We start from the raw sequence: 16,609 nt of genomic DNA, 5'->3' as shown, positions 1-16,609 counted from the left end.
CCCTCTGCTGAGATTTTGTATCCAACTGTCCATTGGCCAGGTCCCTCATAGGTCCTTGGGCTCAGCATGTGCTCAGTGCCCCCACCCAAACCTGCTCCTCCTCCGGCATCTCCTCCTGCAGTGAGGGACACCACCATCCATCTGGTCACTCAAACCAGTTGTCCTCCCTGCTTCCCCTATGTGCATGCTTACTACATCTCATCTAAGCTACCTCCCAAACAATTCTGGACTCCCTCCCTGTGCCTCATTCCTGGCCATTGCCTTCATTCAGCCAGTGTCGTTTCCTGCCAGGTTGCTACCATAGCCTCCCATGCCATATTCCTGTCCCCTCACAGTCATTCTCTACCTTGTTGCCAGAGTGATATTTCTAGAGCACTATCTGGTAAAGTTGGTCTGCTCAAAGCTTCCACTGGGACTCAATCACCTTTGGAGGATTGCCTCAGCTCCTGGGTCATCTTGCTCCCTTGTCTGACCACCTATTTCACAAGGTAACCACGTGATCCCTTTGGTCCACCAACCTGCAGGCCCCTGCATGCCTCTGTGCTTTTACCCACAGTTCCCGCTCTCCTCATTCTAATTCATCCTTTAGCTGTAGTTCAAGGTCACCCCATCCAGGAACATTGCCCTGACCCACACCGCCTGCCAGCCCTATCAGAGCCTGGCTCCTCCCTCTGAGTTCCCTTGACATAATCGGAGAGAATTGTCACACTGAAGAGGGATGGCTGGCTGATTTACACCTGTCTCACCTTTCTGGGGGGACTTCTTTGAGGTCAAGGACGGATCTTTTTATTTATCTCCAGCGCCTGTCACTCAATAAATGTCGCTGATAAAAGTCAAGAATGAAGAGAAGGGATGTTGAGAAAGCTAACACAGATGTAGCGACTTAATAAAAACTGTCAGCTGAGGTCAAACCAAGGGCTAAGCAGACCAGTGTTCTGGCTCTGACAGCAGTTCTGGTGAGGTTTCAGGAGAGAGAATCACAACATGTGAAGCTGGAAGGGTCAGTAAAGGTCATCTAATTCAATACCCTCACTTTACAGGACGCAGAGAGGTGAAGTGGACTCCCTAGGTCACAAAACACAACTGGACAAACCTAAGTTCCTGGACCTCATGCCCACTGCTCCTACAGTTTCACTGTGCTGCCCCTCGAAGGGGAAAGTAGGAGTGTTCTCTAAACGTTCCTGAAGCCCAACCTGAGATTTGCTTTAATGTTCTTCTTAACTGATTTATATTATCAATATTCTTAGAGATTTGATAATACAAATCCTCAATTTACAAATATCTTAGAAAAACATGTAACATTTGTTAACGGCTCTCTCTGTCTGAAAGTTTATCCTAGTACTGAACAGAAGTCAGCCTTCCCCTAACTTGTACCCTTGGGTGCAAGTATGACACTAGCCTTCTTTAAAATCTGATGGAGCTCATAACTAACCACAATATGGTTTCAAAATGAAATTTCTTTTCATTATATTCTTCCATCAGCTGCCTGCCATTAAGTCCGAAGCTGTCTCTTAGTTTGCATCTTGTCCTTCTGTTTATATTAAGTGATGGGTCGCTATTAGGGTCAGTCTCCGTAACACTTCATTCTTTCTTTTAGAACATGGTTATTTATTGAGCACGTACCATGTCGTGTGCCTTTCTTTGACATCATTTAGCTTCTGATCTAAACAGTCTCTTTCTCATTTGGGGGGAGGGATTTCTAGAAATCTTTAGTAAGCACTTTAAAGAATATCCATAATCCCTAATTTCAGATTGCTCCAAGTAATCTTGGAGATAAGATACAAAACATCTATGCAAATCTCAGAGTGATAAGATTTGAGGGTAGACTGTGCAGATGTACTGGCTCCTCCTTTATTATGTGATGATTTACAGCCCTCTAGTGGGTCTTTTATGTAACATAAAAAGGGAAGCTAAGGGCAATGGAGTATATATAATGGCTTGTTTTTGCTAGTACATTCTTTCAATGTACAAATGCAAACTGAGTACCTACTATGTTCCAGGCATGTTTTAGATGCTGGAGATACTGCAGTGAACAAACACAACAAAATCACATGCATTAGTCACTTAAGAAGAAGAGAACAGTGAGTAGAACAAATCTGGGGTGAAGCCCAGGAGCTTGATTTTGGACATGGTAAGTTGGAGGTGCCCATTAATCTTCCAAGGAGCTTCTCTGAAAAATGAGTTGGTGTCTCTGTGAACACCTGTAGAGTGCTTGTGAGAAGGGAACATAGACATAGTGCAAATAATCTATTTATTTGAGATTTTACCACATTTAAATGCAAACGGACAACAGTGAGCATATTTAGCAAGAAAATTGTGAAGACAGTGAATTAGACCCTGGGCATGGGAGTCTTATTATACAAGCCTCCGCCCCACCCTTGTGGTCATCTCTTAGTTCTCTCTTTCAGTGTAATCTTCTCTGTTTCCTTCTCAGTTGTTTGCTTAGTTCTTCCCACAATCTGTAATGGGTGAATTTCCCCGTGGGCATCTACCTCCTTCACCTCCAGGACTGCATGTCAGTCCTACTCACTGGGGTATCTTCAGCACCTGGCAGGGCCTCAATTTACAGTTGTTGAAGGATGAGATTTTAATTTAGTAGGTCAGATAAGGCAGTTATACATGAGAAGCTAGTAATACAGACTGGTATTATTATATGTGCATTCCCCAGGGCCCATTTTAAATGAGTCAAGAAAACAGCTAATGGCTCTTTTAGGAGATCACCCTGGGTTGAAGGCAGCAAAGATAATTTTCAGGGAAAGAACTGGGCTTGAGATGAGCCTTAAAGAACGGGTGGAATATGAAGGAAGGAGAGGGAAAGGGTGTTTCCTCTAAAGTGTTCCTGATTGACGTCCACATGCTCTTCAGCCACCAGCCACCATGTCTAGTGGTCACTGCTAGGCTATCCTGCCCCCCACCCCCACCCAATGATAGGGGCAAACTGGCCAGTTACTAGGGTGGTAATGCCCTACCTATGTCACACTTTATCATCTTTGCTTCTTTTTAAAATGAACATTCAGCCTATTAATGCCTATCATTATATCTGGCCCATTAAAAAGTTCTCAATAAATATTTGTTGAATGAATATATGTGCCTGGGAGCCTCTCTCCACACTCTTGGGATGGTTCTTTTCTCCACCATTTAGTCTCTGCCATAGGCTACTGAAACATGAGTACTCGAGGAATCATCCAAATTCTCATTTAATTATAAATAAGCTGCTTTCTCATTTTCATTTAACAAAGATTTATTGCGTGTTTCTTTTATTACAGGACTTACGCTGGCTACAAAGAACTTGGAATTGAGCTACTGTGAGACCCATGAAAACAAATAATGATAAAGAATAAGGGTTGATTTATATACAAAGTGGTCTATGAACACTGTAGATGGAGGAATTAAAGGCTTCCCAGAGTATAGGAGAGAAAGTTGGCATTAAATCTTAAAAGACAAGTTGTATCTTCTAGACAGACCTGATCAAGGGTAGGGGAGTAAATAAGGGAGTGGGGTGGACAGTTTTCTAGACAAATGGGATAACAGGTGCCAAGCTGGTGTCAGGAGGGAGCTGAGAGAGTGTGCTGGGTTTGGGGAATTTGGGCAAAACCTAAGAGCATAAGACTGGCCAGAGAGAAGGTACAGGACTGGATTTGAGGCAGGCCAGCAAAAGAGCTCTATGATGTCAATCTTTAAGAGATACTAAAATTAAAAAATATAAAGCTAATTAACTCAGCCACTTGTGACTCCTTATATAACTTTTGAAACCTAAACTGGTTCCATTCCCTTGAGGTAAGACAATGTCCTTGAATGTTACTTTAAAAATCTCCTGGCTGGCAATTCCAATTACATTGTATTCGGTGCATGTAAAAAATTCTGTATTTTTAACATAAAGAGGTTTGTAATTCTTATTAATAGAAAATCAAGTTCCTTTCAATCCCACGCTGAACATATTTAAAGAAAATTGACCTATTTATGTATTGCCAAATTATTAGCCTTCTGGTAATGTACAAATTCCTCCATCCACCCCTGGATAGAGGTCTCCAGGTCCCCTCTCCCAGGTAAAAATGAGACTGTTCCATCTGGCTGGGTGAGCTGAAAATGCTGGTTTCTGTGGTGCCCAGATAAGGTTGCATTCAATGAAGTATTGTCAATTAATTATGGGGTTGGCACCCGAGATAACCTATTTGGCAGTCTTCTCTAATAAAAAAAATTTTTTGTAGAAGTCTTAAAGGTAAATCTGACCATCTCTGCCTTAGAGCCACCATATTTTCCTGGGTATTTCAAAACATCAGAGATTTCAGAACATCACAGACTGCTAAATTCCACCTTGAGGTTTTGTACACATCCTCTGCATGTTAAATAGGCCTTTTATACTTTGGTGTTCAAAAATATAGTCCCTCTATGACGACAACCCCCTAAAGACATGTGCCAACTCTAAACCATTACTATCAATATCCAGTGTTTTTGCACTGATTCCTCTCTTCCTGGCTGTTGCACCTAAAGCAAATAATAGAATTTCTGTGCTTCCGTTTCTTCATGGGAAATAACACTAATTCCTGCTTTATCGACGAGACAATAAATGTAAAGTGCTTAGCACAGTCCCACACCACCATCAGCACACATTTGCTTATCCTTTAGCGAGGGGGAGTTCTTTTCATCTCAGTACTCAGCTTTCACTCAGTTTTCAGGGTGACCCCGCCCAGGCTCAGGGTACGGGAACCTGAAAGAGGAGGGCGGGTGCAGAGTGGGTAGTGTGAGGTCAGAGTGCAAAGGTCAAAGGCAGTTGGTTGAGGCAGTATGTAAAAAAAGTCTGAGAAAAGGTCTCTGGACTTCAGTTACCTTGGCGACCTCAGCCAGAGGGACAGGGTCGCGGAGAGCAACAACCGCCGCCACTTTCCATCCCCCGCCCTCCCTGTGGGTTTAGCCCCGCCCCTTTCTCCCTTGAGGTCGGAAGCAGACGCAGACACCGACGCCGACGCGGTTGCCTAGCGACACACTTTTCCCAAGATGCCCAGGGTGTAGTGTTGCGCTTTGTAGCCAATCAGGGAGGCGAAGCGGCCTTACTGCGGGCCAATAGAGTGAGAGCCCGGCGCCCGCGACGGTTAAACGGGGCTGAAGTCCTGGGTGGCCGGGCGTTGTGGTTGGAGGTCTCCGAGACCGTGGCTGCAGCTGCGCGGCGGCGGTGCGACCGGCAGGAGGCCTGCGTGGCCCGGCCATGCCGACTCGGGCGGAGGATTACGAGGTGCTGTACACCATTGGCACCGGCTCCTACGGCCGCTGCCAGAAGATCCGGAGGAAGAGCGACGGCAAGGTGAGCGCGGGCCCGGACCGCGTCTCCGCCCCTGCCGCGGTTTCGCCAGCCGTGGCGGGAGCGCCCTCTGCCGCCGCAGGGAAGCGAGGGGCCTGGGATTGTGGGTCTCCAAGGCAGGGTGCCCAGAAGAGTCAGCCATCTCCCCCAGGTCTGTCTGTTTTGGGTCGCTCAAGAAATGAGAGATTGCGTCCTTTAAAAAAAATTTTGTGAATCTGTCCTTAATTTTTAAGTTAAATTAATAGACCTCTCAGACAAGAGAAAGGGGAAGGAGCATCAGAACCTGGAGCTTTTCTGTCTTGCAGTCAGAACCATTATAATACGGATTATTCAGATTGTTGGATTCATATTTACCACTGTGTGTAGGTAGACCTTACACAGAAAGAAACGGTGGAGAGGAAACTGGCTCTGGTAGAGGGATCTCTACTAAGATCTGTCACCCTGGAATAGCTCAACTGGTAGAAATGGTCAGGAACTTTGACTACCTCTGCTCCAGCTTTGACCAAAGTACCTTACCTCAGCCTTCCACAAAGCACCTGGGGGTTGGGGGTTGGGGGAGGCCTGATACCTCATCCCCTTCTATTGCATCATTTACCGCTTAAAAATGAGGGGAAGATTATGGAAATAAACTCAGGGGTCCTTAAGTTCATTGAACTAAATAGGTGATAATGACTGATCTATTTACTAGAAAAGTAATTTTTTAAAAATGCGTTTGTTTTTGAGTACGAGTTCATTTACACCTTGGAAATTCTTATTTCAGATATTAGTTTGGAAAGAACTTGACTATGGCTCCATGACAGAAGCTGAGAAACAAATGCTTGTTTCTGAAGTGAATTTGCTCCGTGAGCTGAAGCATCCAAACATTGTCCGATACTATGATAGAATTATTGACCGGACCAACACAACACTGTACATTGTAATGGAATATTGCGAAGGGGGGGACCTGGCTAGTGTAATTTCAAAGGGAACCAAGGAAAGGTAAATGAATCTTTTAAATGGGCCTAGTTTTGTTTCTGTTAAGCATCCTGTTTAGGATCAGGGACAAAGTACTCAGTGATGTGGAAGAGTGTTCTTGTGTTTGTTTAGTGGGTCCACAGTAGTTTAGAATATCCCTGGTAAATCAGCACCTGTATTTTGTATGAAAATAATTTATTTCCCTATGTGTACACTTTGAAAATTAGGTGACTCTCATCATCTCATCTCTGTAATGGTTTTATTCAGAAATTACATGCTATGAAACTGCTTTGATTTCAGACAGTACTTAGATGAAGAGTTTGTTCTTCGAGTGATGACCCAGTTGACCCTGGCCCTAAAGGAATGTCACAGACGAAGCGATGGTGGTCATACTGTGCTGCATCGGGATCTGAAACCAGCCAATGTTTTCCTGGATGGCAAGCAAAATGTCAAGCTTGGAGACTTTGGGCTAGCTAGAATATTAAACCACGATACAAGTTTTGCAAAAACATTTGTTGGCACACCTTATTACATGTCTCCTGTAAGTATTTCAGAATTTAGATACTTTTAAAACATCTTAATGCTGAGTATTCAGCTGCGAGAGAATTGAGCTTTTTTTGTTTGTTTAGTAATATCCAATAGCCAAGTATTAACAATACTGTTTTGTTTTAAATTTATATTTTTGTGAATGGACCACCAGACCATTAAATTCCTCTATCAGCAATACAAGTCAAGCTTTCACTGAGTGACTACCAAGTGCTAGACTCTGGGATTACAAAGATGAAATAGCTTTTGCCTCTGCCCTCAAGAGCAGCATTTCCCAAAGGGCCATAGGTCCTGGACACCAGCTGGGCCTCATCTGGAGCGATTGTTTAAAATGCAGAGTCCTGGACCCCAAATCCAATGAATTTGGATCCCTGGACAGGTCTTTGCACTCAATTTTTGTTTGTTTATTCCCCACCACTTTTTATTTTGGACTCTGTATTTTAACAGACTCTAGATGATTCTTGTGCTTGGAGATTCAGGGCTCAGGAGGCTCCCTCACTTCAGAGAATGTGTTTTTGCAGTGTTAACTTTGTGTGCTTGTTCTTTTTTATTGCCTTTTCCTACAGTGGAGCTGCAGAGTCCACCCACTTACCATTTCCTCTATTGCTGGATATTTTGTTTCCAAAATGTCTCACCATTCTGAGAGCTGCTAAGCATATCTTTGTAGGAATTATTCTTTCTTCCTTTTTGGTCACTTCCTTGGTGTACAGCTCCCAAAATGAAATTGCTGAGTCAAAGGGTATGAACTGTTTATGACTTTCGAGTGGCTTTTGGAAAGCTCGAATAAATAAATGTTGTATATGAAATATGAGCAGATAAGGATGGAGAGAAATTTATTTTTTTTAGCAGTTCACAAACATTTCCAGGATTTTCTAAATCTTTTTTGGTCATGTTAACTAATCTGAATACAGTATAAAACTTAGTAATTAATGATTTTGTTTCTTGACTTAGATTAGACATAGGCCAGAACGGTCATTTTCTCACGGGATCAGATTCCAAAATAAAAGCCTTTGACATAAAGGAAGATTATCCAGAGGTGATTCTTGGAAAATTTGAAACCTGCGCAATTCTGTTGTTCCTTTTCCCTTCTGCCCTTGTGATTAGATCAGTTCAGCCTTCCCTGAGGCATTGATTGTCAGGATGTGGACCAGACTCACCTGTTAGACTTTAAAACACTAGGAATCCGCTTGAAGGTTTTGGTACAGCACTTGCCTCTGTGCCCTTTGTTGAGAATAAGAGCTACTGGGAACTGTTGTTACTGTAAGAGTGGGGGAAAGGCAAAGAGTTAATCTGTGAAATGAGAGTATTAGTTACTGCTGTGGTATATACAGTGGACTAAGGGAAAATATGTAAATGATTCAATTAGCCATTTATGTCTATAGCCAATTAAATGTGGGCTGGATGTTATTCTAGAATTTTCTCTCGTTCTTTTAAATGGAGTTTCTAGATTATGAATTCCTTGAGGTTAGAGGGTAGAGGTCTCTCATGTTCACCTTTGAGTTGCCAATGCCTTACCTATAGTAAAACAAGACAGGCTTGAATGAAAAATAAGTGAATGGATTATATGTGACAAAGTATGTTAGGATGAGGTCATTGCCTTGTTTCCATTATAAATTTGAAGGATAAAGCATAAAGTACTATCTTTTGTTGTTGTGATAAAAGATCTAACCTAAGTAGAATCAGCCTTTTGTATTTGAAGTTTTTGTTACAAATATAAAACATAAAATGTTTTTAAGTTTTAAAACAAAATAAACTTTTAACTCCTACTTTCTTACCTTTCTTCCCCCTTAATAAGGAACAAATGAATCGCATGTCTTACAATGAGAAATCGGACATCTGGTCACTGGGTTGTTTGCTGTATGAATTGTGTGCATTAATGTAAGTACGATGAAGACAGATTTTTAGTCTGAGGTTTACGCTTAAAGAGATTTGTCACCTTTCACCGGATTCAGCTTTTTGAGTGTCCATATACATTCAAGTCCGAAAGAATCATACTTTGGATTAAAATTAAGATAGATGGACAGGTTAAAAAATTATTTACAAATTAATGAATAGTATAACCCCTGAGGCTGGACCTTAACTTGTTCAAGCTTCCAGCCTGGGTAAGTACTTCCCTCTTAGCCTGATGCTTAGCTCGAGGGGAGAGCGCATAGGTCAGGCCTATGGAAGAAATTAAATAAAGATCTAGAGAAGAAGTCTGGGAATTTGGACAGGAAAGAGTTCTAATTCTTTCTCTCTCTCTCTCTTTTTTTCTTTTCCCCTTCTAAACTATTCTGTAGAACAGTGGTTCTCAACCAGAGAAGGGGACTTTTGCCCCCCAATTTTGCCTTCCTCCCATGGGTCATTTGACAATGTCTATAGGCAGTTTAGTTGTCACAACTAGGGATGACTACTGGCATCTGGCTGATTGCATCTAGCGATGCTGCAGAACATACTAACGATGCACAGGACAGCCCCCATAAGAAAGGATTACATGACTCCCAATGTCAGTTGTGCCAAGGTTGGGAAACTTAGCTATAGAAGAAGATCCCAGAAGTAGAAACAGATATGAACTGGATCTTAAATTCTGCTTTTAATTTAGTTCCTATTGTGTATTTTCATTTTTACATTAAGAAAAAACTTGTCCCCCAGGCCTCCATTTACAGCTTTCAACCAAAAAGAACTAGCTGGGAAGATCAGAGAAGGCAAATTCAGACGAATTCCATATCGTTACTCTGATGAATTAAACGACCTTATTACCAGGATGTTAAATTTAAAGGTAAAGTTTATAAGATTATATATCGTATGTTTCTATCTCTCAGTTAAATTTTGCAGTATAAGCTCTCATAGAGCAATGAGCCTGAAGAAACATTAACTGTATTTCCTTAGCTAAATCTGCTCTGTTAACAAGTGAGAACACGTATACTTGGCACATTGCTGGCCTACCTTCTGCGCTTTCTTTATGTCTTCTGCCACTCTGCCAGGCTGACAGATGGTTGGTAGCAAGGAAAGACTGCAGAAAGGATCCAAATCCTCAATTCCTCTTGTCCTTGCCTACCCCAAAGTGGCAGGTGCTACAGGAAGGGGCCAGAAATAATAAGACCGTATTACTCTGATTCTAGCTTCAGTTGAGAGATTAGAGACCATTAGAGATGGAGATGGTGGGCGGAGGGGGGCTAAAAGGACTAGAGGGGAAATAACTCAAAGATATTTTGTGGAAAGAATCTGGCCTATGGGAAGGGGCAGGAGATGTCCTAGGGATCGGGACTGACATAAGAGTAGTGTTCAGTGCTGTGGGAGTTCAAAGAGAAGGAAGCGGGTGAAGTAAGAGGGTTGAAGGTCGGTGAGAGTCTCCTGCTTAATGCAGTTTAGAGATGCGAGGGCAGTACTTGCCCTGAAGCAGACCAGACCATACGGATGGCTGTCAAACACAGCACAGGGACTGAGCCGCCTTGGGTTGAAAGGGGAACAAAGATAAGTTAAAATCTGCTTTACTTTGTGGACCCAGAACCTCATGAGCAAAAGCCACCAGTGAACTTACTTTTTGGGTGTTAAAGACCCATGTATTTTTTTTGCGGGGGGAGCTGGGTGAAGGGGATGAGTTGTGTGGTGATGGGTGGTAGCTGGACTTGTGGTGGTGGTCACTCTGCAGTGTGTACAGGTGTTGAACTATAATGCTCTGCAACTAAAAAGACCCGTCCCTAAAGGAGTCTTTCTTTTCCTTGGAAATAGATGCCGTTTCAAACATAACTGCTCTCCTGGATGAGTGTTCCATGATGAGCTCTGCCTGTAACACTGAGTGTTTCTTCCCCCAGGATTACCACCGACCTTCTGTTGAAGAAATTCTCGAGAGTCCTTTGATAGCGGACTTGGTTGTGGAAGAGCAGAGAAGAAATCCTGAGAGAAGAGGGCGACGAGTAGGAGAACCAGAAAAGCCGCAGGAGCCCAGCCCTGCGCTGAGTGAGCTGAGACTGAAGGAGTTGCAGTTGCAGGAGCGGGAGCGAGCCCTCCGAGCGAGGGAGGAGAGGCTGGAGCGTGAGTCTGTGTGGGGGCGCGGAGAGCTCCAGGAAGGTTGCTCTGACGTCTGGGAAGATCTGTCTGAACAGAGGATCTTACGTGTGTGTTCTGTTAGAACACTTTTATAAATACTTGCGAAACCAAAACACGTAAATCAAGCTTGTCGGCCCCTTCGTGTTGGGCCGTTTTGAGATCAGTCGCCGCCCTTACGTTGCTGGGCACCGACTCTGACAGCCCAGCACGGTCACCCTTCCTCTCCTGCACTTACTCTTTCCTTCATCTTCTTTAATATACGTGCCCTGAGGTTCTCCCCTTGTAAAGGAATGCCTGAGAGTTTGCAGCCTTCCAGAATAAAAACCATCGCTTCTCCCTTCTGATAGGGCTGTTCCACCACAGTCCGGGACAAAATCCCTACCATATGTGAGGCTAGATGTGTTCAGGCAACTCAGCGGAGAATGTGGGTACAAGATACTTAAGTACTCCGATGGGTATTGTTGGATTGGCTGCTAATTTGATGTTGGAAGGTCTGTCTCCTCCACTTAAGTGCGAGTTGCTACCCAGGGTTTAGGATTCTGCAGGGCGGCCGAGCGGTGAGGCTGCGGAGGGAAGAGAGGTGGGCCATGACTGTCCCCTTCCGCCCCAGCGTCTCACCTGTTCACTTCTGCACCTTGATGCCCAGTGCAGACTGCATAAATGTTCTCCTATCTAAATGTCCTTGTACAGCGTCCAGGTGCGTTCACCAGCGTTTTACTTCCTGGTGGTAACTGTCTGTCCCCATGAGAGGCACTCTCTGTAGGAGGCACAGCCTGTGCTTACCTGAAACTCTTCTTTTTGTCTCTTCTGTCAAAAGAAGTCTAAAAACAAACAAAAAAAACCCCAACCAACCAAAACCTTTTTATTAAAACTTTCCCTGATGTTTTGTAATTTTATATGGCAGCTGAAATCTGAACTCTCTGAATGCTGGGCCTTGAATAAATGATAGCTTTTGTTACTATTCTAAGGAAGCACCACCTCACTGAGCTGTGGTTTTCTCCCTTCTATTTGGGTGCTGTCATTGACACAGAAGGAGGAGGGTTTGTACTGTGTGGCCGGGAAACGCCCAGAAAATGAACTGTTGCCCCTTTTCACTGGAGAGCAGGGATGGCAGTACCTCTTGTTTTTCCCCCATGAGTTACTCCCACAACATGACCAGAGCTTGAAGCTGACTTTGTACTTGTGCTTAAACCAGTCCTCAGGAGAAAACCTGAGACAATGTACAATTGCTAAAACACTGCGCTGTGAAACGGGAACAGTCATTACCCTTCACAGAACAGGACTCGTTGGCAGTCGGACATGCTACCCTAGTGATGAGGCAAAGTGATGCGATGACCAGATGTGAATTGTTTTATACCCAGAGCCACCTGTTAATTTCTTACTTTCTTGTTCCGTTCCCTCTTTAAAGAGAAGGAACGTGAGCTTTGCGTTCGTGAGAGACTGGCAGAGAACAAACTGGCCAGAGCAGAAAGTCTGTTGAAGAATTACAGCCTGCTGAGGGACCAGAAGTTCCTGTCTCTGGCGGGGAGCCCAGGTATGAGAACCAGCTCAGTGAGCAGAAGCTCGTGCCACAAATGAGGATGTGGGCACTAGTGTTGCCCCCAGGGTGACTTTGGTAGCCCTTTCAATTTATAGAGTCTCGAATTTTAAGATGGAGTTTGTTGAATATATGTGTTGCAATGGAGGTAAGAATTCTGTTCTAGCAATAACTGACTTACTGGGTTTGGAGACCTGAGGCAACGAGTCAGGATAAATTCATCTTTGGTTTTATTTACTTTATCAAGCTACATGTTCAGTATTCTATATTTTTAAAAATTAGGTCATTTTTCACAAAATGCTGTACATTTCAGATTTTTCTCTGGGTATATTATCAAAACGTTACATTCCTCTCCATTTTCAAGTGAAAATCCTAGCATTTTACTGTTACCACATGACCAAATAACACTTCCACATCCTTTATAGAAGGTATGATGAACCAACTGTGGGATAGGCCATCACTTTTGGATCTTTGCCATTCAAACTGAAATAGGTATATGTCAAAATGTGATTGTTTAAAAAAAATGTGATTGTTTAATATCTACAAACACTCTGCTCTCAGTGATGGAAGTAAATACCTTTTTTTCTCAATATTGCTGTCTACCATTTCAGTATTTTTATAATATTTCAGCTTTTATTTGATTCCACACTGCCATCCATAAAGATGAACTAGACTTAGATCACAATCACCATGATAGAGTGAAGTGGTATTTTTATCTGGGCGAGTTTCATGCATCAAACCCATTGCTGAGAATTAGTGAAGGCCCTGTTGGGGACTGGCTCTTCAGTTAAAGAGTTTATTTACATCTTGCCAGGAGAGTCTTTGAGCAAAGGGTGAAAAGAGCTAGAGAAGGATGATGTATTTCACTTTTTTGAAGAATCTACCTGTATGCAAATCATGGCACATAATTAAAATGAGCTGTAGGAATAGAGTGTCCAGTGTGGGCAGGAGATATTTAAATAAAGTACTGAGCTTGTCAGAGCCCTAAGATAGCCATCAGAGCAGTGGGGAGGGGGTGCCCTTGTGACCTCAGGACGGTTGGAACCATCCTCTCCCCATCCTCAGAAATGAGGGAAATAACATAGATGGAGATCGTCCCAGGGAGGAACAGCATCTTTTCTAAAGCTCTCCTCGGTCTATTTAGTGACTTTTCTTCTACTTAATGGAATACTAATTCTTTTTCTAAACACTCTTCCTTCTTATAAAACTCTCTTATTAGTAAGATTTACATTTTACACTATTGGTTTACAAATGTGTAGGTGTTTGTGGTAACGAAGATGGATCTACTTGAAACAATGGAGTTAAGGCCCAAAAGCAGTCTCCTAAAATGCTCTGCAGGGAAACCATGTGTGAAACAGGAAGTCGAGACAGTCGGGAGCCAGTGCTTCTCTGTGCAGCCTGCTCCTTCCTTGGGGCCTTTCCATTTCCTTGGCCTGGAACATTCTCTGGACAGTCCCGTGGCTTCTTACGTCCTCGTTCTCATCAGGTCTCTGCTCAGAAGTCACCTTGCTATGAGGCTTTATCACTGCAAACACCCCCAGCACCTCTGTCTCCCTTTCTCAGTGTTACTTCCTCCCACAGCACGTATCAGCCTCAAATACTCCCCATATGTACTGTTTATTTGTTTATGGTCTATCTCCTCCTACCACAGTGGGGCCTTTGTTTGGTCCACAATGGACCATACAATGAGCTCAGTAAGTCTTTGAACCAGTTTCCTTTCCATGAACACAAAGGAGAAGCAGAAAGGTTCTGGGATTCAGACCTGCAAGTCCCCAACCCCCAAACAGTTCTGTCAGTAGCTAGAAGTGTAGCCACTTGAAGGAAATTTTTTCTTCATGTTAAAAGCACAATTCACATTTTTCACTCATTGTTAACTTGATTTACTTTTACCCTGCTGAATTTGCTTAGGTTCCTTTTGAAACAAGTTTCTGGTCAGTTAAGCTGCTCTGAAGTAAGTGTCCTTGAATATTCCTCTAAAACTGTAGGTGCTGTCTGTGAGAAAGAGCTGCTTCCATACTGTTCTGGAGTCGTGTTCTGGGTAGAACGGCACTTGTTGTCAAGAATAGAGATAAATAACATTGATTCCCAGGAGTTCTAGATTGTGGCCTGTCATCCTTAGTGCATTTACCCTTCAGAGGAGAGTTGATTGTTAAGAGAATAAAACATATGTTCCTTGATTTTTGGCTGAGTTAACACACTGATTTCTACCAACCTCATGTCCCTAACCTGTTATAAAAGAGACAGCAGGTCCAAAATGAAGCCACTTGTCACCAAACCAAGACTTAATACCTAACTTAATTACAGTTTCAGCCTCTCCCAGGAGTGGAATCTTAAACCAGTCAATCTGGAATTAGCTGGTCAGCACCAGAGGGGTCATCTGCCTCATAGACCCCTGCTGTCCCCTAAGTTAATGTGACCTTGCCACAACCAGTCTGCTCTTTGCTAGTGTAACTTTCTCATCCCACCCCCTTCTGCCTATGAAAGTTCCTTTCTCTCTGCTGGATGGGGAGCTGCCCGATTCATGAATTGCTGAATAAAGCCAGTAAGATCTTTAACTTTTACTCAGTTGAATTTTGTTTAACACATCTCTGTCCAAGAGAGAATGAGACAGGTGCCCAGATTTCAAATGTGAAATTGACAGTAAATATTTTCGTAAGTTTGGTAAGTAAGGAGGGACTGAACTCCTCTTCTTGTAACTCAAAACCCTTTTTCTTCTTTCTTTCTCAAGAACTTTTTGATCTTCCATCTTCAATAATGAAGAAGAAAGTTCATTTCAGTGGGGAGAGTAAAGAGAACGTCATGAGTGAGAATTCTGAGAGTCAGCTCACTTCCAAGTCCAAGTGCAAAGACCTGAAAAAAAGGCTGCATGCCGCTCAGCTTCGTGCTCAAGCCCTGTCCGACATTGAAAAGAATTACCAGCTGAAAAGCAGACAGATCCTGGGCATGCGCTAGCCTGGCCGCGGGACGCAGCCCTCCCGAGAGCCGCGCCCAGCTGCTGCGGCCACAGACGGGGTTCCGTGCGCCGTGCCTTCCCCTGTCTTGCTTGGGTCTTGCTCTTGCTGTTCTTCAGCAACAACTGTACAAAATGTCTACGCCTTTCATTTTTAAAGAACATTTTATTGAAGAATGACACTTGCTTGGCCAGTTGGGCTTTTAATCCTGTGTGTGGTTACTACTGGAACACGAACTGTTATATTCTAAATGGTGGTGGTGGGGGGGGATCATACGAGGAAAAAATATTTACCCAGGAGCAGCACTTACTGGGAAGTTTAAGACTGAATGGTGTGCTTGTAACTGTCGTGTCTAGATTAAAGTCTGAGGTTTTAAATGTTCTTGAGCTTAGAGAAGACCTAATTGGATACAAATTGGTCACGAATACCTTGACATCTAGCTTATAAATATTCCCTTGCTCTGTAGTGTAAATCTGTCACCTTTTGTGAAAATTCATCACTGTGACGTCTGTATTTTTTCCCCTTTCTATTCTATTTAACCGTATATGAGCTGTCTGTCTTTTACCCACCCCTTTCTCACTAAATAAAAGAATCTTTAGTTTTCCTATATTTCTGCCCCTTGCATTTGTTGATCTCTTCATTGGAGGGAATCTGTGTTTATGATTCAGAGGCACTGAGGGGAGAGAACGGGGTCTGATGCTCCCGAGAGCTGTAAGGGCACATTACTTCCCATCTCATTTGTCCACCCAGGCCAGTGGTTCTTACTGGGGGCGCTTTTGCCACCCAGGGGATATTTGCAATGTCTGAAGACAGTTTTAATTGCCATGACTGGAGGGAGGGTGCTACTTGCGTCTGACTGTGCCCAGGACAGCGCCCCCCACAACCAAGTGTCAGGCGCTACTTTTGAGAGACCTGATCTAAGCTAACACTTGTTGAACATACCCAAGGCTTGAAAACTTACTTTGGTTTTGATGGATTTTTTAAAATATGTCTGACTTTTAAAATATGAATTAGCAGTCCTTGCTGTGCCCAACACATTTTTCATGTGATGTTTTCCTGGCAATGCTAATCCTTTTAGCTTAATGAAATAAGACCAAGTTATGAAGGGTTATAATAAATGAGAAGGAATAGCTCCTTTATTAGCTATTTTATTTACAGGTTTAATACACAGTTGATAATGTAGTTCCATCAAAGACATGATATTATTGAAACAGTCAGTAACCGATTCCCATGCCTTATGTTATGCCCACAGATTAATCCTAACAGGACCATTTTGATGTAAATGTTGTATATAAT

General features: G+C 43.1%; 1 protein-coding gene across 1 annotated transcript; it reads left to right on the top strand.

Moving 5' to 3' along the window:
• The first annotated feature begins 5,099 nt into the window (after positions 1–5,099).
• On the top strand, positions 5,100–15,922 carry NEK2 (NIMA related kinase 2). The gene is made up of 8 exons (XM_032466427.1): positions 5,100–5,299; positions 6,057–6,274; positions 6,551–6,791; positions 8,592–8,674; positions 9,428–9,554; positions 10,591–10,810; positions 12,234–12,359; positions 15,091–15,922. The coding sequence occupies exons 1-8, from the start codon at positions 5,204–5,206 to the stop codon at positions 15,312–15,314; spliced, it is 1,335 nt and encodes a 444-aa protein (XP_032322318.1). The 5' UTR covers positions 5,100–5,203; the 3' UTR covers positions 15,315–15,922.
• The last annotated feature ends 687 nt before the right edge of the window (positions 15,923–16,609 follow it).

This window comes from Camelus ferus, chromosome 23 (assembly GCF_009834535.1).
Source record: "Camelus ferus isolate YT-003-E chromosome 23, BCGSAC_Cfer_1.0, whole genome shotgun sequence".
Taxonomy (NCBI): Eukaryota; Metazoa; Chordata; class Mammalia; order Artiodactyla; family Camelidae; genus Camelus; species Camelus ferus.
This window is presented reverse-complemented; position numbering and strand designations above follow the sequence as displayed.